Here is a 24,828-nt window from a genome sequence, read left to right as displayed (position 1 = left end):
AAACAAGACACACTGGTCTATATAAAAAGTATGACTTATTTTAATGTAAATATTTCATTCACTCTGGTTTCCTCAAGTTATCTTTAAACATAATTCATCTTGTAAATTAAAAACCCTAACTTTGTCAGAGTATAATAACATCAGGACAGTGGAAAAACTTATACATGTTTTACAAATACAAATTTTTCAAAATGCAGATAATTTCTTGTTAATTAAAATTTCACCACTTACGGTGGAAGTATTTCTGAAGCCATGAATATTTTCTCCACAAGCTCTGAAAGTATGTTCAATAGGTGTGCTAAATTAGTGTTCACATCTTCATTTTTTTCTAACTTTGATGGACTTAACTAAGAGAAGGAATAAATTAATATAAATGCATCTTGGTAATGATCGAGATAAGTAAACAGTTGTTTTCCAAGGTTCTCTATTTTTCCATTTTTCACTAAGTATTTTGGGGGTCAGGGGAAGGATAAAGGGGAATTTTTGAGTAGTTTGCTCTAGGAAACTCCTTTTGATAGCTTTACTATTCATTGCCAGTTAACTCACAGTTGAAGAACAAGTAGTGATTATTCAATTATTTTCATTTGCTTTGGGATTAATACGAGTATGAACATTTTCTTCTACTCATTTATCACACTTCACCACAGATTTTTATAGGCACACAAAAGTGGATCACCTGTATTTATATTATAGTATTTTCAACTAGAAACAAAATACCAGCTTTAGTAGCGACATTCTCACAAATACACTGGCATTTAAAAGGGAAGAAAGATCACCATACTATTGCAGTAAGTTCTATTTATTTAAGGGGGGAAATTATTAAATACAAAAATGTTTCTGAATGAGAGTAAGCCTTAATTAAGGTCTAATAAAATAACAAATGCCTTAAGTATACTCATGAACCTCTCTCAAAACTTCCAGTCATCCTTGAATTGAAATTAGGGGCCTGGCCTAGAATCACTGGAGTAGATCTGTCTATAGAAATCTACATTCCCCAGCTGGGATCCAACATCCCAGCTGCTGACTTGCTGCATTACTGTATCATCCTTTACAGGTAGGCCAACTATGGTGTTAGCCTAGTTTTCAACACTGAAATCATCCATTTCTTCCTCTTGATTAGTAAAAACCAACAACTTAGTGCAGAATTAACATTAAAAAACTCTCCATGTATATTATCAAATGCAGTTCCTTACTAATTTTGCATTAGAAACTTTTTAATAGCTTCCTTCTACCTTCAAAATGAGAGAATAGCCATATAAGTGAAACTCTTTCTATCTTACTGGTTTGTTAAGAATTTACACTAAAGTCTTAATGATTACTTCTAAAAGGACGTTTTGATTTGCTTTCAAGAGGAATGTCTATACCTTTCTTTCTCCTCCTCAAAAACCTTCAAGGGAAAATCTAAATACTAAAAAGTGCCACAGAGCACTAAGCAGACAACAAGTGTCTCTAGCAAATACTTTTATCTTTAGTACAGCAGGAGAAATGATACTCTGATTACTTTCTCATACAATTTGAGGTTTTTAACACAAAAATAAAGTATATCTTTTTTAAGTGTTTTGCAAAACATTTTTCTAAATGTATGGAATACTAGAGACTAATATAATTTTCTTAAAATGTAATTTAGCTATAAATTATTATACAATAAAATATGCACTTTGATGAAGTAACATTTAATTCTACTGCTAAAGTTACATTTAATTCTTACCTCACAAGACTGCTTGCTTTCCATTATCTTTAAAATAGAGTCTTTCAAAGCATGATGAACAAATTGTGTAGCAGTGGCTTTCATATACTGCTCCATCAAGGTGCTTGCAAGTGTTGTAGCTCGAAATAGGGTAGTGGCTTCATCTGCACAGATATTTATATTAAAAGATTATCTGTAAAGGATTGTACTTAAGTGAACCAAATTGGAAATTAAATTCATTTAATTCATTTCTCTCTCAACCATTTTCCTCACACCCACTTAAATGTGCTCATCTGCATGTAGTACTGAAATGTTTATTATATGATGAATAATACATCTGTAATAATAGGAGAGGGCATTAACACAAATATGATCGGATGAATGGTTATATGACTTGTCCAAGTACAAAGAGCAAGTCAGTGATAAAACTAAAGTCAGAATTCAGCTTTGTTGTTCACTACTCCATGTTTTTAAAAATGAGGTAATTTCCAAATAAGAACATGACATACAATATCAGTATAAATCAGTTTAAAATACCAGGATAAAACAGTTTAGGATTTTATAGTATGTTTTAGGTCAGTAAACAATTATTTCCCAAAAAAGACAATCTTAGCATACTGCCACTTTCTCTTTAATGTATATACTGTACATTTTCTGTGATAAAGAGATAATAATTCTAGATTTTATAGCTTATTTGGGAAACCCAGAAGCAAGCACTGTTTTTGAATCAAATTGCTGAGACTAGTTTATTCAGACAAAGCTGTGTCCAGCTCTATTTCCTGGGAACTACGTACTATAGAAGCTAGAAATAAAATGAAGCCGACATCCAACTTCTACACAATGAATTAAAAAGTGAAAATAAACAAGAGAACATGGTAAGTATGCCAAACTATTCTTAATAATCAGGCATTATGAGCCACTGATGCATACATAGTGGTTTCTAATACTAACTTACCTTAACAAAATAATTAGCTGGCTGAAGAAACAAAACTGATTTTCCAAACGCCAATTTTTAATGAAGGAAAACAAAATAACTTACAAGATGATTTAAAGGTTTTGTACATTCTAATAGTCCATTTACACTTGATACATACAATCTGGTTATTAGCCCAATTTTTAGAAGTACCACTCTAACTGATCCATACTATACCTTCCATGCTTATTTCTCTGTCATTTAGTGTACATAACAACAATGATTCAAGCTTTTCATGAAGAAAAATCTTCAGTAGGATGCTAGCCAGTAGTGTTCGGTCCTGTCCACAAACATGTGATAAAGCATAGACGACATGAAGCTCCTTTTGCAGTATAAGCTAAACAGGAGATCAAGAAAGAAAGTGTTCAAAGTACACAGCAGTAAACATTCTCGGTAAAATTAACAGGAAATATATTCTTTATATGTTCTTATATCTGGACTTACGGTCTATTGAATATTTATTAAAAGCAATGAGTTTGTAGCCTACATACCTATAGTCTCTTTAGATTAAAATCATACCATTGCAAGGATTTTCAACTTTCTCTGTCAGTGTGCTACTAAGCTGTGGAATTACTATATTTAACATAATGGATCTTTTATTTAATATTTTCATTAATGCCATCAAAAGTGGTTAGACTGGTAAATGACTTAATACCTCTTTAAATTCACTGTACTCTTCTTCTGGCATGATTTTTTCCATAGAATATCGTGCTCGAACACGTAGAGATCCTGGTTCAATACCTTTTAATGGTATATGGGAGCTGAGCAGAAACCATTCATCTGTGGCATGCCCTTTCTGTAACCGGCTCAACTGGCAGCGCATAAATACTATGATAGAAAAACATCAAATGATCACTGTCTAAAGATGACACTATCATTAGTCACACCAGTAAATTTTCCCAACATCCATGTACAGTACAGTGTTGAGTGTTTTATTAAGTTTTGGTGATATCACAAAAGCAACACTTATTTCATTTAGTGAATATGTACTATTTGTGAGATTCTGATAGGCAGGGATTGGTAGACATGATTAAGGTATGGTCTCTCACTTGCATGGAGATCACAGTTTAGCCAAGAAGGCTAAATTTAGCCAAGAAATCACAAGTTAGCTAAGAAATCAGTTATGATATGGTATCATATGCTGTAACAGTAGTTAATGCTACTGGAATACAGAGAAATAATATCTAACTCAGCTTCCAAACATGTAACCCTTAAGCTGACTTGTAACACGATCTGTAGGTATAGCTAACTAGAAAGATATAGGAGAAGACCAAAAAGAAAGTATGGTGGGTGCTTTTAAAATTAATGGGTAATTTAAAAGATATACAAAAGACAGTATGGGTGGCGAGGAGGATATCAAAATGATTATACAGTGAGGACAAGTGGGGAAAGAGTAATTAGGAAAGGGCCTTTCTGTGTCATTACCAGGGGTTTGGATTTTCTTAAAAGTAACAGGGAACCACTAAACAATGTTAAGCACATAGTAGTTATAAACATTTTATAGGAAAATACTCAGGTTTTGATCTATCTGTTAAAATATCACTTCTTTTACCTAGCCGGGCTTTAAACAAGTATTCATAATTCACGCTATTGTGAACTGCTAAATTTTACTTTTTTTTTTTTAACATGCTGGAAAAGGTGAGCTGCCAAGAAAAATTGGGAGGGTTCATTTACTATAAGTGACAAGCATATTCTAGCTTAAAGAAAAAAAAATGTTATACTAGTATCCCTTCTTTACTTTTAAGCAAAAAGAAAAATCCTAAAAAGTAGTAAAGAAGGAAGAGAGGAAACACCACAGAAAGATGACAATGCTTACATTTTCTTACTCTTCCTGTTCATTGGGGAAGAAAGAGTAAATACATATACAATTTAATCTTAAATGCTTAAGTTTATAGAGTGTACAACCTAGCCATTTTTGGTCTTTTTTCTATTTCAATTATCAACAATAATTTTACAAGTACAAAAAGAAATTACACTATTTGTATTTCCATCATATTTTTTAATTTCTATTTTAAACTACATTTCATTATGAATTTTAAACATATAAAACATGCCCTTTTAGTCAAAGAAGAAATTTTTGTATCAACTTACAGATATCAGGATCTTTGCTTTTCTTTGTTTTATTACTAAGAGTTATTTCAAATCTGTTGATGTCAGGAGGAAGATCACTGAAGGAGCAAGAAAGGAATTAACAAAACATCCTCACATCAAACTAATCTCTTTATTTCTAATATCAAACAAACTATTTTTGCTTTTAAACAACCGGAATGTGCTAAATTTAAAACTAGAAGCAAAACATTTTATTATTTGGTATTCAGGAATACAGATAAGCAAGTTAGCACTCTACCTACCATCTTTAATGACCCCAAATAAATCATGGACACCTTTACAAAATTTTGTATGTGTGATTTTGATTTTTCAGTAATGGTATTTCACATTAGTTAACAAGATAAACCAAAGACATAGACTTCACTAACAAAGGTGAACAAATAGTTCCTACATATATATGTACTATTTAAAATGTCTGGACTTGGTAATTTGTTCTGATAGCGTATATACAGAGACTAAAAAAAAAAAAAAAAAAAGAAAAGAAAAGAAAATATAGTTTGGTAAAAGAAAATGTTTTAATATAACTCAAAGGTAAGACTTACTCGAAAACAAATTCCTCTGACCACACAGGATTCTGACCTTCCCTTGCATGAGTTTTTGCTACCTGGACACTATTCAGGTAGATGTTACAATATGGGTTAGTAAAATGTTTTACTGGGAGCTTATGAGCTTCTTCAATATGTAAAACAAGACTGCTAACCTAAAAAAAAAAAGAAAACAAAGGAAGCACAAAAATTGTTAGCCTAGATTTCAAGAATTATACATTAAGTTACAAATGTAAGTATTATAAAATAAAAATACTGAATAGTGATTTATTTTCCTATTTTCCCCCCTTCTTAGAAATGCAGCCTTCAATTATACTTTCCCTTTTATGTGACACAAAAAGTACAACATTGAAGTATTTAAAATAATTCTTCCCACTTAAAAAAATGCAGTTTTGTTTTACAAGTTAATCATTTTATATTCTCACACAGAAACAATGAAATGTATCATAAAACAATGGTTCAGAGAAGAGTTAGAAGGATTCTTTATTGATGTAAGTAACTTGTCAAGCACCCAAGTCAAAATCCCATGTGTTATATAATGCTCTTCTGGAAGATTTAATTTTTTACAGAATTAGAAAATAGCTAGAAAATATTTTTTCAAAAACTGATTCAACAGAAATTTTATAGAAAAGGAGACACATTCAAAACAGCTAAATTATTTGTCAACTTTGATGCCAAATTCAGACCATCCACCTTTTAGTATCAGGTCCCCTTCTTTCACTCACCACCTAGGACTTTACCACAGTCATACAAGTCAGCCTCTCTGAACCTCACTTACCTGAGATGTAAATTAGGATAAAGTATATACTGCAATTTGTTATATAGATTAGAAATAATATGTGTAAAGTACACAACAGAATATCTGATACACAGAAAAGGCTCAAGGGATGTTAGCTATGATTACATATCATACTGTATCCACAAGTGATAATTTCAGGCTAAGTTTTACACAAGACACATCTTCAAAAATTTAATTTGACTTTCCATAGCTTACAAAGAATTAGAATATGTTGCGACTACATGTAATTAAATACCTTTTGGGGAAAAGCCAGTTTTTGGTTATGAGGAATCTTACTTCTTTTCATCCAAATATTAAGTGTTTTTGCACTTTCAAAGATCAACATATTAAATTCAACAAGCTTAACTGAAACTTCCCATAAATAAAACAAGAGTATACAGCTGGTCAATAAATATTTCACCAAACTTTTCCTTGAACTCTAAAACCCAACATTTTCCAAATATCTAGGGATAACTAAAAAGAAATTTCAAAGAAATAGCGGGTATGAAGTTTCACTTTACATTAAACAAAAAGAAACCCAACCTACTTTAACTCTCCATAAATTAACATGTAAGACATTTGAAAGTTTGGATTTCAAAAGCAACCAAAATGAAAACCTAAAAGTATATTAAGATTAGTTCTTTAAATCACATGATCTTTTCAATAAATACCTTTAGTGCTGTTTTGAAACAGGCCAAAATAGTTTTTTGAAGAAAAACAATGAAAGTACCAAACAGAATAATTTTTGTTAGCTTGGTATTGTTATTTTCAGTTGCAAAAAATCCTTGGTATATACTCAAAAGATGGCATTATGAATAAATACACAGAAGTATTAAAAAAGAAAAAACTTCACAAAGAAATATTTTTTCATGCTAGAGAAGTGGGGGAATGGCTTCAGAATGCCTGAAAAATGCCTCTCTTAAGAGTGCTGAAGTGTTTGAAACATTGCCCAAACAGTTCAGATAGAAATAAAAAATAAAGAGTAAAATGATAGAGCAAAACATGATAAAGAAAATTAAGTTTCACCTGACGCAGGCGTTTATTAGATGTCCCTGGACTACTTTTCCGTAAATTGCAAAATGCCTGTAGACCTTTCATCCAGTCCTACAAAAAATATTATTTCAAAGAAATAAATACACCATACAATATTCAGTTTCTGATCAATTTGTTTCATGTTCAAATTCAATACTTCTTTCCTTCTCTAGACTGTTTTTATACTCAAGCATACTACTCTTCTAATATATCTGTGCCCCAGTAAGATAAAACAATGGCTATAATAATTGGGTATAAAATTCTGTTTCCATAGAATCTCTAAATTAATGTTATGTATTTAAGGAGTGGCCATTAAATAGCCAAAATGAAATTTAAGTATAGTTCAGCAGTGATACTTGAGGCACCATAGGGAAGAATTCAACAACATATTTTATGAAAGGAGGGCTGATTATAAAGTCAACTGATAAAATAGCAAATGATTTCATAGCAAGCACTCTATACTTAGACAATGATATATGCAGAAATGTATAAGGGGAGCTGGGATACTTAGCCTTTCAAATATAACATTAGATTAAAAAATATTTCAGCCTAATATTCAAATTAAATTTTAAAGTGTCTAGGCAGTGCTCTTGAAAAAGAAGAAAACAACTCTATCAAAGATAAATCTAAATATTTTCTTTGGCTCTGTACAACTGCTTTATTCAATTATGTCTTTAGTTCATTGACTAAGCCAATGAATCTGGACTCTGTCAACATTTAAAGAGTGTCTTGGAATAAATTAAGACCAAATCAATTACTACAGTTTTTAGAAATAGAAGTAATCAGAGACCCACAGGCACCAAAGTAATAGAAACTGGAAACACCAGTGGTTTTGTTTGTTTGTTTGTTTGTTTAACCCTAAGGGACATACTGAAATACAGAACATGGAAAGAGTATATGTACAGTAAGAAAATGTTCTATTTAACATAACTAAATGAGGTATGCAAAACATACTGCAAAGTCAAGGTATGTAATACATCATTTAGAAAAAGGGAACATGGTAAAATAACCAGAAGATAGGAGTGTCCTAACTCAGGTTTTAAAAAAACTGTTTAATTACCAAAATCTTTGAGCCCTAGTTTTTGCATCTAAATATTAGGGATACCTATCCACAAAGTTTGTAAGTGTTATATACTGAATATTTAACTGAAATATTTTGCACAGACTTGAAACATCACATTCAAGTATGAGTCATAAAGCATAATGGTTCATTCATCAAGCTTGTTCTAGAGTCTAGGATATTTTTGTAACTGAGAGGCCCATGCCAGCATGAACAGTTTTAAGAGTAATCTGCCCTATATCCAGAGTTGGCAAATTATCTTCTATTTCCAACAAAGTCACTTTCTTTGATGTCTTAACCAACTTCAGTTGCCATATTTCTAAAAGGTATCACTAAACATGCCAAAAATAATATGGTTTAAAGAAATCAAAATATTTTTAAAAAATTATTTCTTCACAGCATTACTTAAAAATTAAATAAAAAATTTAAGTATTGCATATAGGTTCAATGGCTAGTGCTGAAAGTAGACGTATCTAGACTTAAAGAAAATAGAAATTTCCTAAAATATTTTTCCTTTTGATGACTGAACTTCTATTTTAGACATGGAGTTCCACAGTGAAAAATAACAAAGCTTATCAGCAAAACTAGCTGGCTTACCTTTTGATTATTCTGTGAATATCTATAACCTTTCTGCTACAAGGATTTTAAGTGATCCATTCTTAGCTGGATTCAACAGCACAGAGTATTTTATCAAAGGTCAACTTAAAATGAAGTTTTCATTCCTAAGAAGCCTTCACTGCGTTTCTGTACATTTCTTTCAAAAAATTTTTACACATGAAATTTCTCATTCCTTAAAAAGATGATTATACATCAGGTACCCTTTTTGGCCACTTTATCTTAAATGTAAGTAGTTTTCTTCTATTCAGAAAGAAAACTTGGGTTAAGTAACAGTTTACAGTAGTTTAAGAAATAATTAAACTTACTTCTGCTTGTTCTGGAGTTTCTCCTGCAAAGTAGAAGATGTAATGCTCTTCACTAAAGTGCTGAACTACTATCTGGAAACAGTTTGGCCTTTAAAATAAAACAAAAAAGTTATCAGAAAGTTAAAAAAATGGTATACTTTTTTTTAAGAATTACAACATAATTATATAATTTTTATAAAATTAGCATAATTCTCTAATATGCCATTGTACTAGCGCCATGAACTTGAAAATTTTTGATTACTGAAATTTTATAAAATTTTCATTGTGAAATTTTAACTACACTAAAAGTCACTAAAAATGGTAACAAACTCAAGTACAAGTGCTAGAATCGCACATAGCTGATCTAAACATGTTTTAAAGCAAATGTTACTAAAGTCATTGTTTCAGAATGAAATATAAATTACATGCATTAGAAAAAGACAACAGTTTTTAAAATTAAAAATGCTCTTAGGGATTGTCTCATTAGTAGACTGTATATAATTTTAATTTTCCCTATAATTTTATTTATTTCCAAATCCTTTACAACTGACCATTTCCACATCTATTAAATTGTAAATATCAAAAGCTCATACTACTGTCTTGAGGATTAAATGACCTAACCATGGTGTATGGAAAATATTAGTTCTCTTCCTTATTTAGACTGCACTGTAGCATAATTTTTTGACACATAAGTGAAATATTAGGTAAGATTTTATATCATTTTGAAGATGAGCTGTCTTTTCCAAAAGGACTTAAAGTGTTTCTAAAATGCCTAGTAAAGACCTTCATGTTTGTGGAACTTAGTAATTGTTATTTCTGTTTTTGTTTTAGCCAGATTGTATCTTACACTTTAGTGTTAGGAGGTCAAGCTTTATATTTATTTAATATTAAAAATATTTCATGCTTTTCTAAAAAGGGCATTAAATTATGAGAAATATAAAATGAAAACTTCTTTTTCTGGAAGTGGCTTGTATCAGACTACTCTTCCTAGCTGAGTAAAGTGTAGACAAAACAGGACTATTTGAAGTCACTGGAGAGTAACCAAGGCAACAAAGATTTGAATGGTCAAGATCATAGTGAGATGAGTCTGACATTCCTCACAGATTTTCCTTTCAGTATGTTTGCTTTTCAAGGTGTGTACCATTTCCTAAACAGTGTAGGGCAAAAAAATGAGATGCTAAGCAGAAAGCAGTAAGAGGTTAAAAAGGCTAATCAGGATGACATATAACAGCTTCACAGTGGTAGAAATTCAGAAATGTGTTCATTTCTTCCAGGTCTTTAAAAATCTTGACCAAATACCTCCATAAGATCCCTAAGGGAATAAAAATAAACTACCACTAATCTATCTGGCAGAAAGAACAACAATCTTTTCTGGAGGCAATAACATTATGCAAAGTTTTTACAGATTTTTATATACAATATCATTTAGTCAAACTTTCCTGTACATCCAACAGGAATCAGAATGAATGAAAGCCAAAAGAAAAAAAAAAAAAAAAATCAGAGAAAGACCTGCATATAATCCAGATACTGAAGTTAGACACAACTTTAAAATAACTAAATTTAAAATGTTTAAGAAAACGGAAAATAAAGAATTTTGCCTGATAATTACATCAATAAATGAACAAATGGAAATTTTTAAATTGGAAAATGTAATAAAGACTTCAAAACAAATGTATTTAACTGCAAGAACAGAAAAGTGAAGTGAAAGACAAATCAGAAAAAAAAAAATCCAGCCTGAGGCACAAAGAGGAAAAAATAAAGAAAAACCCAGAAAAGTATAAAATAGACACAAGACAAACACTATGAATATACAAATTGTAAAATGAATTCCAGAAGATGAAAGAGAATGTGGCAGAAGAACACTATGACTTCCTAACCAAGAAATATCTATACTGAAAAAGAGGTCTCAAACTGAAGCAGCTCTACAAACATTAGGATAAATTTAGAAAAAGTTTATAGCAGGTTGTTAAAAAAAAAGATACATTACCTTTAAAAGTAAGATAATTAGAAAATGTTGGAAGGCAGAAAACAGTGCTTAAAATGCTGGAAGAAAGTAACTGCCCACCTAATATGTAACAACCAGAAAACCATCATTCCTAAGTGAAGATAAACCAATGCCACAGTGAAAGATTCAGGGTATGAAAAGATAAAGGTATAAAAATGACTACAAATAAATTCACAGTAAGTAACTGTAACTGAACTATCTTTAACCTGTTTTTTCTGAAAAGCTTAATATTTAAGATAAAGCACTATTAAAATCAGAAGTTTAATATGAATTCTTAGTGACCAACTAATAATGCTGAGGAAAAAACTGGAAAACTGGATAGCTGTGCAACTAATGTGGTGGTGCAGGCAAACAGCCAAATGAGCAGCACTACCCAACATTCCTTGACATGGATTGAGCACGCAACACACCATGTATTGCAGAGGGCTGCCATTAACCATCACATTAGTCTCCATCTTAAAATTAAAGGTCAGAGCATTGGGTATTATTACTTATACAAATTGTACTTCAAAGATCTGATCTTTAACTTTAGCAGTTCTTTTTGTAATTGGCAAGCATAATATTCACCTTTCCATTGAGCGTGCAAACAGCTTTTCAATCCAATTGCACATATTCAGATAAAGTACTTCAAAATAATGGTAAAACAAATTGTTTAAATAAGTATTAGTGAATTATTTATAATCTCATTTTCCAAAGCTAAATTTCTGCCTTTAATTCATAAACTGTCAGAACACATTAATATCTTACGCTGTACTTCTAATTTTGAGGAAATTCACCCATTCTTCAGTAAACCTGGTGCAAATCATTCACCAAAAGTTCTTTTCTATATATCATAAATTTCACTAAAACTCTTTGGGACAGCTTATATACTTTGGTATCAAACAGTATAGTGGTATTCTATCTAACCCCATATCCTCCCATAAAAAACACATGGAGCTGAAGTAGCTTGGATTTTATTAGAACCTCTAATTTAAATTATTTAATGTAGAATGCAGGTCTAGAAAGAAACTTTTACATATTAAGAGATTCTCCTCATTGCTTATTTTCAAGAATCCATTCTTGATAATATTCCTATTATGAAGTCTCATGAACATAAAGGACTCCTTATCTTGATCATCATCAACTTAAATATTAGATATTATCATCCGTATTTCAAAGGATTTATTTACTGTTTTGAATTCTTTTGGTATTTCTTTGAGTAACTGGTAATTTACTTCTGAGTATTGATAATTTACATCTAAGCTCTTATCTGTAGATTCATCAGTCTGCAGTGAAAATGTAATCCCTGGATCTAATTCACCTAATTTACTAATAGTGCCTGAACACAATCTAATACTATTGAAAGTGGTACGTCTTCTGTTTCTTTTCCCTTTTAGCCTCAGAATTAGCAATTTCTATGCAGACTGGTAAAACAAGCATCTTTCTAATTCTGTATGAAGCATTCTGCTTTAAGCTATTAATTGCACAATCTCCTAACAAGCTTCCCAAGTATAACCAGATACTGTAGATTTGTAGAAACAAATTTATGCGAGGAGGAGATGAGCAAGGAGGGAATGAGAGAAGAAACTTTCATTGGGAGCCTACAGTTTTTTAGTGTTATGGTGCCAGCACAATGTGCTTAACACCAGTGATTTATTCAATAAACTTTAATGCAAATAAAATACTTTTGGGAGGAAGAGATTTACTGGGTGTAGTAAATTTATTTCTTATTAAATTTCTTATTAATTATTGGCTTGAATTTTTTCCCTTAAAGCCATTATTTTTTATCTTACAAAATTAATCAACTTTCCAGTTTTAATCACCAAATATCCTTTTTGGTGAAGAAATAAATACCTATGCATTAAAATCAATCATAAAGAAGTAACAATGAAGAAAATCTAAATTACTTCTATTTTTAAAGAACTCATGAATTTTACAATAATGAAAACAATTTAACTTTTGTGTTAATAAATAAAAATGTACAACCTCTAGTTTCTCAAGGGACACTTATAACTTATTCATAGCACAGTGGGAAGATGTGCTCTAAATGAATTTATATCCATCGTCCCAAGACTCAGTTTAAAATCCTTTTTATTCCCCCCACATTACTTATTTTAATAAGCTTACCTCCCAAATCTCTACCCTCTTGCAACTGTTCATGGCACTAATAATCTACATTTGGCAGTGAATAGTGTGGTTATCGTCCAACATTCATTGCAGTCTCCCACAGAGTATACCAACTTTGGGTGAGATCATTTCTACCAGCAGGGCTAGGAACACCATGGCCTCACTTTGTGAAGGTAATCCCTTTCTTTACTACACTTCAGGTAACCAAAGATTAGAGACTAATTCAGAGGTAATTTAATAGTGCACGCTCAAGATTTTCAATAATTACAGGAAAGAATGCTCACTTCTTTCTCTGGTTCTGTCTGCTGCTTTGCTATCAGAAAAAAGTTGGTTTGGAAGGAAGAGGAGGAAGGCAGAGCAGAATAATGAAAAGTCAGAAATCTGCTCCAATCACACCCGACAGCCAAGATTCCCATATTTTAAGGGAGGAAAAAAAAAAAGATCTAGCAATCCTCTTACCCAAACTTTTTTACTTTTTTAATGAGATGTTAGTGTTCACGAATGGGGGAAAAGGGTATATCAAGGTCAAATGAATTCATGAAATCCTTCATATTATGTTCACTTTTAGTGATTCAGAATAAGAACACCAGCTAAGGTGCCAAAAAGCACTGCCGTAAGGAAAACTTTCTGTTCAATTAAGCTTTCCCCAAACCTGTCTGATTACTTTTTAAAAATGACAGTTAACATTAAACATAATACTAGTATGTCCTTAACACAATTTGGAAAAAAGAAACAACATGGTTGTATGTGCACTACTGCTAGGGGAAAAGAGGTCCTGAACAAACTCCACAACAGGTTTTATGGACACCCCCACCACCACCCCAGACCAAAGAGATGTAAGACAGCAAGGACTACAAATCCCATAATGTCATCACCACCAAAGGGAGAATTGCTGGAAACTGAGAGTGGAGTTAAGCAGACAGGCTTGGTATATAACCAGACATGGGGGCATTGTGGGGCCTTGGTTTTTCATCAGCTTTCGGGGTGCTATTGGGATTCCAGATCAGCGGAACTGGCAAGACACATACACCAATTTCTCTCTCTCCCTGAAATTCATTTTTTCATTTCTCCTTTTTGTAAATAAACACTTTATTACCCCTTTTTGTGTGTGCCCATAGTTGAGTCTCATTATAAGTCCTTTTTAAGCGCACAGGTTAGGGACCAGAGTCAGGCCAACCCATTTCACATTGGGGTTACCCTGTAACACTTACAAGTATTAATCCTGATGTTTACACAACTTCGATAAGATAAAACTAGATTTGCCTAATAGAAACACCATCTAGCAGCAGGAAAGTAAGTTGTTAAAATCTTATGTTTTAATTGCTATGTGTTTTATTAATCTTACCAATAGGTAATAAAGATGACAATAAAAAATTCTGGAATGGATTATTGATAATAGGGATGGTGAAAGGTAAAAAACCACTGTTCTTAAGCAAAAAAACTAGATGTTAGCTGGATTTGCCATGTGTTCAGGATTTAGCGTTAGCTTATACATTTGTATTTAATTTTTTTAAAACTTTGCAATAAATAGACATGTTTCAAATCTTAAACACTTAAACAATTGTTTTTATATTACAATTATTTCTTCACGTTAAATTCCTTAGGAACATGCCCCTCAAGTTAATAGCACAACTAAGTGCACCTAGTACTAACAGATGCACTGATATAAAGGAAAATGTGAAAAGAAAAAAATAAACAACAGGAGAAAGATGACAAGACTCAAAGTCACTCAAAGAATTAGGAGTAGGGGCAGGGAGGAAACATGTTACATAAAGAATAAGTACTATAGGAAATGTCATTCGAAAAATTTCTATATACCGCAATGGTAAAACCTTTGTATATGTTAAAATAAAGTTTTAAAATAAAATATAAAAATTAACCTAGTAGTAAATGGGAAAATTTTAGATGATCTTATGGCTCCATAATTGGTTTGCTATACTTTGAAATGATCTGAACTATACAATATTTTATAATAAAACAATTCCAAAAAGAAATAGGAAACAAATTTCTTACCTGCCAAAAAGGCTATCATGAACAACATACACAGAACATACACTGAGGTCTATTAATCCTTTTGGTTTTGTAGCTCGCTTTTCACTTTCAAAATAAATAAGTTGAGCGTCACTGCCCTCTAAGATAAAATACAAATTTTTCCATCGTTTTCCTTTGCCTGTTTAAAAAAAAGTGTTTTTACTTTAGCAAATTAATGAACTATGAAGTCATATATTAAAATCATAAAAATCAATGTTGAAAATAATAATTAAATATATTTCAATTTTTATTCCAAACCTTAATAATAATGACAAAATATAAAATTTATCTTCAGAAAAGGATTTTTATTATATAGTTTGCTAAAATGAATTATGGAGTAAATGACAAGAAAGGACATCCGGACTTTATCTTTGGAGAGCTCATTATGATTAAATCTTTAAGATTCTTGTTTAGGAGTAATTCCTTTCCACTCATAAGAAAAAACTCTTCCACTGACCACATCCCTCCCAGGCCCCCTAACATTTCTTAATGTCAAACTGAAGTAAATCTATAAAATAAAAACATCAATATCATGATTGTGACCATTATCTTAAATTTTTTTTGTTGTTGTTTAGAGAAAGAAAAAGTTTATTAAGGACAAAAGGAACAGAAACAAAGTGTTAAATTTCTTTTTTTAAAAAAAGAGAAAATTAAAAATATGGGATGGAGAAGTGGCAAACAATCAAATACCTTGCACTGGAACTGAGGTCAGGATATATAGACATACTTGGAATTATATGTGTACTAAAACTCTACTTGGAAATATAGATTCCAGATTTCAGAGGTTGCTTAGCTAAAAACTCTAAACAAGGGCCAATTAATGTCAAAACTGACTAAATATTATCTCAATGAGTTTTATCCCCAATATTTACAATGCTTCTAATTAAATGTCAATGATAAAATACTGAAATTAATACTTACCCTTTTTTAAAAGATAACCTTTTTTAACAATATTTTTATAAAAGGCATCCTTTGTTTTACGACGAATTGTATTATAGATTTCCTTGCCATCTACTGTATCATTGAGTACTTGTTCTTGATCCTGAGGGTTTAAAAATATTTAAATGATTTCATGAATTGATAGAAATGAAGTAAAATCTACTAAACTGCCAATTAAAAACTGTCTGTCTAGATATTAAATGTTTTTAAATACTAAAATCTAAAATAATGTAATACATATTTTGTATGTAATGCATAAAGCCTTTGCTTTCCCAAGAAATTCTCAAAAGGGTTCTCTTACCATTTTTCAAGATAGAATAATCTATTTTCAAAAACAAGTGTTGTGCTTTACAGCAAATAGCATTCATTGTCTTGAAAATAAGAATTTGTCCAAACATAATTAAAAGCCAGTTTAAGCACAAACCAAATTCATGTTTGCTTGTGCACACTCTTGTCTTCAAGAAACACTAGCTGAATGCAGAAAACTGAAGCCAGTTGAACTGAGATACATGGGAATATACAGAACACACCTCAAATATCTAAGAGACATCAGCTCACCTAGTGTTATGTTCCATACTCATCCATCCACACCTTAACATCTTGCTTTTAGATACCCTCCCACTTCACAGTACTCACAACCCTTCCAATGACCACCTTCACATAGAAAATGCCAGTATTATCAAGTGAATAGTTATTGCAGAATTTATGCATTTCTTAACTGTTTAGCATATATAAAAACTACGCTACATTTTAATTAGGTTTTTTATGTGTGACTGAAGAAGTATGTGAGTATTATAGCCCTAACCAGCTTTCCCATAACCCTGTATTTTTTACTGTAATATTTTTAAAGAACACTGTGATTTTAGGAATATATGTCTTAAATGCTAAATCTCTTCAATTAACAACCAAAAAAATCATATCATCAAGAATATAGGTGGAAAGTGTCTTCATAATGATTTTTCCCAAAATACATCAGTCTTCAATATTACCATGAGGTTTCACTGAATTCAACTGTAGTTTTTAGTTTATTTTTTGAGCCATTCTAGCTATTTGCAAGGATTAATATTTGTTTTCTTAGATATTTCGTGGATACATTTTATCTTTTCAAAAATATGTGATGTGTTGTGGGATTTTTGTGAATCATATTTTTCCTATGTCTTGAAACAGTCTATTTCATCATCCTCGGAAACATTTTATCATTACTCAATAATTATTTCCAAGCATCCTAAAGAACAGGGGCTGGCAAACCTGCCCACTGCCTGCTCATGGACATAAGTTTTACTGGAACATCATCACACTCACTACTTTACATATTGTTTGTGGCTGCCTTTATACTAACAAAGGCAAAGTTTAGTAGTTGAGACAGTGACCAAATAGTGCACAAAACTTGAAATATTTATTTTCTGGCTTTTTCATAATAAAAGTTTGCCAACCTTTACCCTAAAGGATGATGCAACAGTGAAAATAAACATCTCTTATTGCATCACCACTGGTTTCCTTACTAGGTTGCCAAGTATTGCAGCATCTTACAAAAAAAGTAAAAACACCATCTTTGTTGTCTTTTTATTTGCTTTCATTGAACACAGCTGGAAATTCCCAACTCTTAATTTTCTGTCTCTAACAGCAGAGTCTGACAATTATTAAAAGAATCAGAAGATGAATATAAGAAAATATACAACAGCACCCTGATCTACTGTGATAAAAATGATTTTGATAAGGAAAATATCAGACTAATGCTCCAGCTGATATTCTTGATGAATTTTCTCAAACTCAAGAATTACTGAACGAACAACGTATTTCTTAGAGATAAAAAGAAAATATAGTATTGCCATCTAGTCAGTCACTCAACAGGAAAGACATCATCATGCGTTATTTTATTACAACAGAAGGTAATCTGTATCGAAAGAGTAGGAAGAAAATGTAGAAAAATTCACTGCATTATTTATTTGATGTTTGTATTTATGGATTCTCCACATTTATGAGCCAAAGTTATCAAAAGTACTGCATTTAATCATGCAAGTAGGAATGAAAAAGAATCAAAAGCTAGAACTCTGTAATAGAATCAATAGCTAGAACTCTGTAATTTTAATATGGAATCAGTTTTATTAAAGATATAAATGAAATCCGGAATTAAGATTAATATTAAAATGCCTACGTTCCAGGTTCAATGCATGACAGTGAATAAACAATGGGTTCCATTCAAAAACCACTGCCCATTTCAGGTATGTAAGTCATATAAGTCTTTATAAGCAAGGAAATATCAAGCAAATATTTGTTTTGATGCTTTAAGTAATTTACTTAACGTCTCTGGTCTCAATTTTCCTCTATAAAATGTATTTATAGAATCAACCATATCAAGTAATTGAAAAAATTAAATACATATAAAAAATAGAGCCTAAACCAAAAAAGCTCAAAAAATGTTACCTGTTTTAAAAAATGTTACCTATTTTTATTGTGAGGTACAATTTCTCAAAAGACACTCCATTGTCTATCACAAGAGATGTTAAATTTGATTTTGGTAGCTAATCTGTTTCCCTTCAATATAAGGACATAACTAGCCATTGTGTTCTCTAATTTATCACACTTGGAAGGATACAAGTGTTAAAATTCAAACATCTATTGAAGCCTAGGTCCCAGATAATTATTCCAGGTCCCAAATAATCTTCCTGCTAGAGAGCAGACAGGCATTCATTCAATATTGAATAGTAAGGCCAGGTTCTACTCTAGGTACTGGGAAATACAACACAAAACCTCTGCTCTCAAGAACCTTACATTCTACCAAGAAAACATGAGGAAATGAAGTTACATTAAAATGTGACACAGTTATGATGACTCTTGAATTTATATTAAGGATCAGAATAATGATCATCCCCTCATTAATTGCAATGAGTAGCAGGTGTACCCATTTAAAATTAACTCGTTAAGAGGCAAAGGAGCAAAGAATATACACTGGACCAAGCAAAGCTTCTTCAGCAAACGGTAATGGGAAAACTGCACTGCCACATGTAAAAGAATGAAACCAGGTCACTATCTCACACCATATGCAAAAAATCAACTCAAAATAGATAAAAGACTTGGAGATAAGACCTTCAACCATAAAATACATATAAGAAAACAGGGAAACCACTCAAGGAGATAAGCTTTAGAGTTATCTTTGCAGATGGGGATGACCCAGCAGCAAGGGAAACAAGGGAATGCATATAAATGGGACTGTATCAAACTAAAAAGTTTCTGCACAGCAAAAAGGACCATAACTAAAATGAAGTCACCCTACTGAATCTGAAAAAATATCTGCGCGCCATACATACCAAAGATCTACAAAGAACTCATACAACTAGACACAAAGAAAATGAAAACAATCAAAAAATGAGCAGCTAAATAGACAGTTCAAAGAAGACATACAGATGACCAAAAGGGATATGAAAGAATGCTCATCACCACTTATCAGGGTAATGCAAATCAACACTACATTGAGATACCATCTCACACCCAAAACCAAATGCTGGGAGAGTGTGTAAAAAAAGGGACCCTTTTACACTGCTTGATGGAAATGTAGACTAGTCCAGCACCTACAGAAAGTCGTGTGGAGGTTTCTCAAAAGACTAAAAATCGACCTGTCATATGACCCAGCAACCCCACTCCTAGGTATCCCAAAATACAAAAACACTAATTTGAAAGGAAACTTGCACCCCAATATGTTCACAGCAACACAGCAACAATAACCAAGATATAGAAACAACCTAAATGCCCCAGAACAGATGAGTGGATCAAAAAGATATGGTATATATACATCTATGGAAATCTACTCAGCAAATGGATGCAGCTGCAAGGAATTAAACTAAGTGAAACCAGAAAGAGGAAGATAAATACTGGTTGGTATCACTTCTAACTAGAATACAGAAAAACCAGAGAATCAAACAAAGACAAACTTTACCCTTGAAAACTGATCATAGATCTGTGGTTCTCAAAGGGGGGATGTGGAAGGGGAGGGGGGTGAAAAAAGCAGGGAAGATGATGGAAAGCACAATGGACTATGGTGGAGGACTATGGGTGGTTCAGTGGTGGGAGTGTTATGGTGACTTACACCTGAAGAGGAACATACAATACTGTCAAAAACACTAGCAAGGATGGAAAACATTGGCACGTCAATAACAATTAAATAAATACACATAGAAAAAATAAAAGATTCAATCCTTGTTATCCCAAACCAAGATTTCAATAGAAGCAGCCTGGACTAGCAAAATAAAGATAAATTAACTTTAAATTGAGTAGTTAGAGACACTATAAATCACTGTACAACTATAGTTGCATACCCAGAACTTCTCACAATTTTTCTTGATGTCCCTGGGGTATCATTACCTCCATTTTTCACATAGTAAAAATTCCTAATCCTCTTTTTGAAATATCTTTTTCTAACCTCTACTGACACCTTTCCCCACCACACTTCAGAAAGTAAGGTGAGGAAGCGAGAGAAGCTAATCAATCACCCTACACATTAAGCACCTAATATTAAACAGGTCCTCTTGTTCAAGATCAATCTTTCCTCTTCTATTCTGGATTTTAGTCACTCTTGCCTTCTCTAGGACCTTGTACATCAGGTATCATCCATTCCTCACCCATCAATGACATTTTCCCATTTCCCATTGATTTACCCAAAATATACAGAAATGCCCAAAACTTTCCACTGTAAAACTATATGCAAATAAAGATTTAAACATTCACTGTCATATTTTACTTCTTTATTTACCAAATTCATCTAGATTAGCCAGGGTATGGTTTAAGCTTGATTTCTCCACTTCTTGTGGAGAAGGAAAGCTCACTCTCTGATCCAATGTCACTTGGCTTCTGTCCCCACCACCACTTAAGTTCTCAAAAAGCCATTAAGGATTTCCTAATCATCTAGAACCAACATAAATAAAAACTGAAAGATTCTTTAACAATTCACTTTCTGAAAGAATTATTTAAAGATTTAAATCTGTTCTAAATTTTATGCAATTTTAGTTGTATAAATATGTGCATAAACATATCACAAAAAAATGCACACAAAAATACATGGTAATTATTCCAAAAAGAAAATCAACACTGACCTGCATTGGTACAGGTTCCTTAAGGTAATACCCTTCAACAATTTGTTCTTTTCGATAGTGATCTATGATGTCCCCAATGCTGTTAAAATAAAAATGACTAACAATGACATGCAAACCTTGAAAATACACACAAACCATGTTAGCAAGGACTATCTATTTGCAAGTGTTTTTCAAACCACATAACCCAAATATTTAACAGATGATCATAATAATCATATTTTAGAAAAATAAAAACGTTCCCAACATTGGTCTGCACATCAGAATAGCTGAATCAGAGTTCAATTCTTCCATATACATATTCAAATAATAAGAAAGAAAGGATTATACTTTTTTTTTTGGCAAGAATATTTCTAAATGATTGAGAAGAATTGATACTGAGTTCAGGTAAGTTTTAAAAATTTTTATCATTAAAACCTTCACTTATTCTGCTTCTATCATAAGCAGATAGAATTAGGTTATAAATATATAAATAGCAGGTGAAAACAGAAGCAAAGAAAATGAAGAAAAGACCAGGAGGAGATACATGTAGGAGATCCTTACATGCAGGATTACAGCACATGGGAAAGACACTGATAATCTTAATTCAAAATGTTATTTTAAAAAGTGCTATAAAGGGCCTCCCCAGTGGCGCAGTGGTTGAGCGCTGTGCCGGGAAGCAGCCCACAGCCTCTGCAGCACCGGATCGATCCCCGGCCACCAGCGAGGGTCCCACATGGCACGCAGACCTCTCCTGCGGCCCGCTGCTCCCCTTAGCAGTGTACTTCGGTCCTTCTGCCTGTTCTGCTCCCTGTTCTGGCTCTGGTGAATTCTCTCACCCTCCTGCGCTTCTCTCACCCTCCTGCGCTTCTGTGCTATAGTCTTAATATTTGGGAAATATTACAAATAACATTACACGTGATATTTTAACACGGATTTTGGCATTACAGTTTTTTTCAATATGAAAGTGAGTTTCTTTATAATCAGTAAGCCATTTTATTATCCTGAATATTTAAATTTAAAATTTTCCTTTATACACTCAAGTAATGAGTATTTTAAGGGACAGCAATGAAACATTTCTCAAAGCAGATTTTATTTAACCAAAACTTGATTTTTTTTCATGTTCTTCAGACTGATAAAATAACTGGAATATCTTTTATCTTTGGAGACATATGTATGTGTTTGTATATGAAAACACACATATACAGAGATATACCTCCAAAAATTATATTATTAATACACATATAAATTTTGCTATACTACAAAATTTAAACAAAATGTAAATAATGTTAAAAAGCAAAAAAGAAGACTAAAAAGATTAAAACACAAGAATTAAATGAATATGAACTAAAAAGCAGAAGCAGCATTTTAAAACCAGAATGGGAGGAGAAAATGAGACAAGCAAAAAGTTATCATTGTAAAAATGACAAGGAAAAAGCATCAAATCTATGAAAAATAGCATCAGGTTTATGGCTTAGTATCTTTAAACACAATGATCCTGAATAGCACCTCAGTGTTACCACATAATTCCTCTCAGTGGTGAAAGAATAGGATACTGTTGTAAAATGTAGTTCAGACTACTTAGGAGCAAACCAATGAGATATGTCTTTACTAACGAAAACTAAAACTTTACGAAAACTATAGGAAGTTTTATTTCATTTTCTATCTGACAGCATCTAAATAAATAGAACAGGGAGACATAACCCAAATTTCCAAAATTCCACAAAAATTCTAGCTATGAAATCAGGTAATTACATTTCATAAACCAAAACAAGCTCACTATGAATTTATTTTTGATATATCATTTTCCAGAGACACTATGTTCTGGAAATGAAATGCGTTCATTTTAGTATATTTAGTAAATAAAACTATATTCTTGAACCTTAGATAAATGTTACTAATCTTCAAAGTAGAATCAATATCTCACAGCCTAAATTCTCTTCCTACTTATTCTCCTAAGCACATTTTTATACACCTGAATTTATGTAGTCAGGTTACCATCTCTATCTGAGAGACCTCAGCAGTCTAAGAGTAATAACTTTTTATTTCAATGTATAGATATGCATAGGAACTATAGAATGTTTTTCACAAAGTAGACAAGTCAACAAATTGTTGCTGAATTCCATGTGCTGTTAAATTCCTCTATCTACATTTTTGATTTTAAGAACATGTCTCAACAAAGCAGATTACACATGAAACAGATGTAACTGCTACATTTCTTCACTGAAAGACTAATGTAGAGTTAATGTAGGCCAGAACAGCAGAACGGAGCTCTGTGACATAGATCTACTGGATAATCCAATTTTATATTTCTATATCTAAACATTAAATAATAATCACAAAGGTGTATCTTCTTATTCTATTACTGACAATAATGCTAAGATGGAGTATATATTTCTTTTTTTTGTTGTTTGTTTATTTATTTATACAAGCACTGGGTACAGTCAGAAGCGTAGGAGGGTGAGAGAATTCACCAGAGCCAGAGCAGGTTGCAGAGCAGGCAGAAGGACCAAAGCACACTGCTGCCCTCAGCGGGAGGCAGGAGAGGGAGGGGAGCAGCGGGAGGCAGGAGAGGTCTGCGTGCCATGTGGGACCCTCCTCCAGTGGCTGGGGGAGCAGCTGGGGATCAAACCAGCGCTGTAGAGGCTGCGGGCAGCTTCACAACCCAGTGCTCAACCGCTGCGCCATCGGGGAGGCCCCTGGAGTATATATTTCTAAAACAAAAACTGTAATTTTCCAGACATTAGATTAATGTAACTGTGACTTCCTTTTACAATTTTTTTTTTTTAAATAATAAAACTAGAACCAGTACTCCGGATTTTATAAGAGGAACATACCCATCAGGGGAAGAAAAAAGCCTGGAGGAATGAGCAAGGACACTAAATTAATATATATTCAAATTTTGTATATTTAATTTTTAAAGTCATTTTGCAAGTATGCTAATAATTTTGCAATAAATTGGAAAGAAATATATTTTAAATAGTTCACTCTCCTTGTTTCATTTTGGTCTTTATCAGGCAAAAAAATATATATTTTACAGACTGCCTCCATTACATAGGAATAATTTTCAGCTGTGCAGAATGTATACCATAGGGAAGTCAATATATCAAACTGCCTCAAAACAAATGTATGTAAATTATTTTACTTTTGAAAAAGTCTCAAGATGGATATATACAAATTTAGTTAACATCATGCTTGCAATCTGTAGTTTTATATAGTCCAAATCCCTAGAAAACTGAATAATGGGAAAAATTACTTTTCCCTCATTATGAATAGCTCACATTGCAGCTAGCAGATATTCAGTAAGAATGCTGTATCACACTGTAATACAGACGATATTATAAAGCAGTTTATTTAAGAGGTGGGGAAAAGGATCCAAATCTCTACACTCACATCTTCCAATTGATGTCTTAGAACTTTCTATTGAACCTCTGACCAGCAACGAGAGCTTGTTTCTGGTTTGCTTTGTTTTATTTCCAGGCAAACCAACCACTGAATCGCTATATATACTACACTCCTAGAACAAGCTAGAATTAAGAGAAATTCTAATGAAATAGAAAATGTCATTGAGGTATGAAGGGATTAAAATAGATGAATA

The 24,828-nt window shown here is 32.2% G+C and overlaps 1 protein-coding gene across 4 annotated transcripts in view; it reads right to left on the bottom strand.

Moving 5' to 3' along the window:
- RASA1 (RAS p21 protein activator 1) overlaps window positions 1–24,828 on the bottom strand; it is a 371,951-nt gene that overhangs the window by 10,300 nt on the left and 336,823 nt on the right. For all 4 annotated transcript variants that reach the window (XM_054688108.1, XM_054688107.1, XM_054688109.1 and 1 more), the window contains 11 exons: window positions 21,255–21,333; window positions 16,150–16,270; window positions 15,211–15,367; window positions 9,108–9,195; window positions 7,119–7,196; window positions 5,312–5,469; window positions 4,752–4,828; window positions 3,316–3,488; window positions 2,838–2,997; window positions 1,709–1,851; window positions 232–347 (listed from right to left, as the gene is read on the bottom strand). In XM_054688108.1, coding sequence (XP_054544083.1) covers window positions 232–347; window positions 1,709–1,851; window positions 2,838–2,997; window positions 3,316–3,488; window positions 4,752–4,828; window positions 5,312–5,469; window positions 7,119–7,196; window positions 9,108–9,195; window positions 15,211–15,367; window positions 16,150–16,270; window positions 21,255–21,333 — 1,350 coding nt within the window. The remainder of the gene's footprint in view (window positions 1–231; window positions 348–1,708; window positions 1,852–2,837; window positions 2,998–3,315; window positions 3,489–4,751; window positions 4,829–5,311; window positions 5,470–7,118; window positions 7,197–9,107; window positions 9,196–15,210; window positions 15,368–16,149; window positions 16,271–21,254; window positions 21,334–24,828) is intronic.

The sequence above is a fragment of the Talpa occidentalis genome, unplaced genomic scaffold (assembly GCF_014898055.3).
Source record: "Talpa occidentalis isolate TD23 unplaced genomic scaffold, MPIMG_talOcc4v2.1 talOcc4.6, whole genome shotgun sequence".
NCBI classification, from domain to species: Eukaryota; Metazoa; Chordata; class Mammalia; order Eulipotyphla; family Talpidae; genus Talpa; species Talpa occidentalis.
Note: the sequence above shows the minus strand (reverse complement) of the source record. Positions and strands in the feature narration are given on the sequence as shown.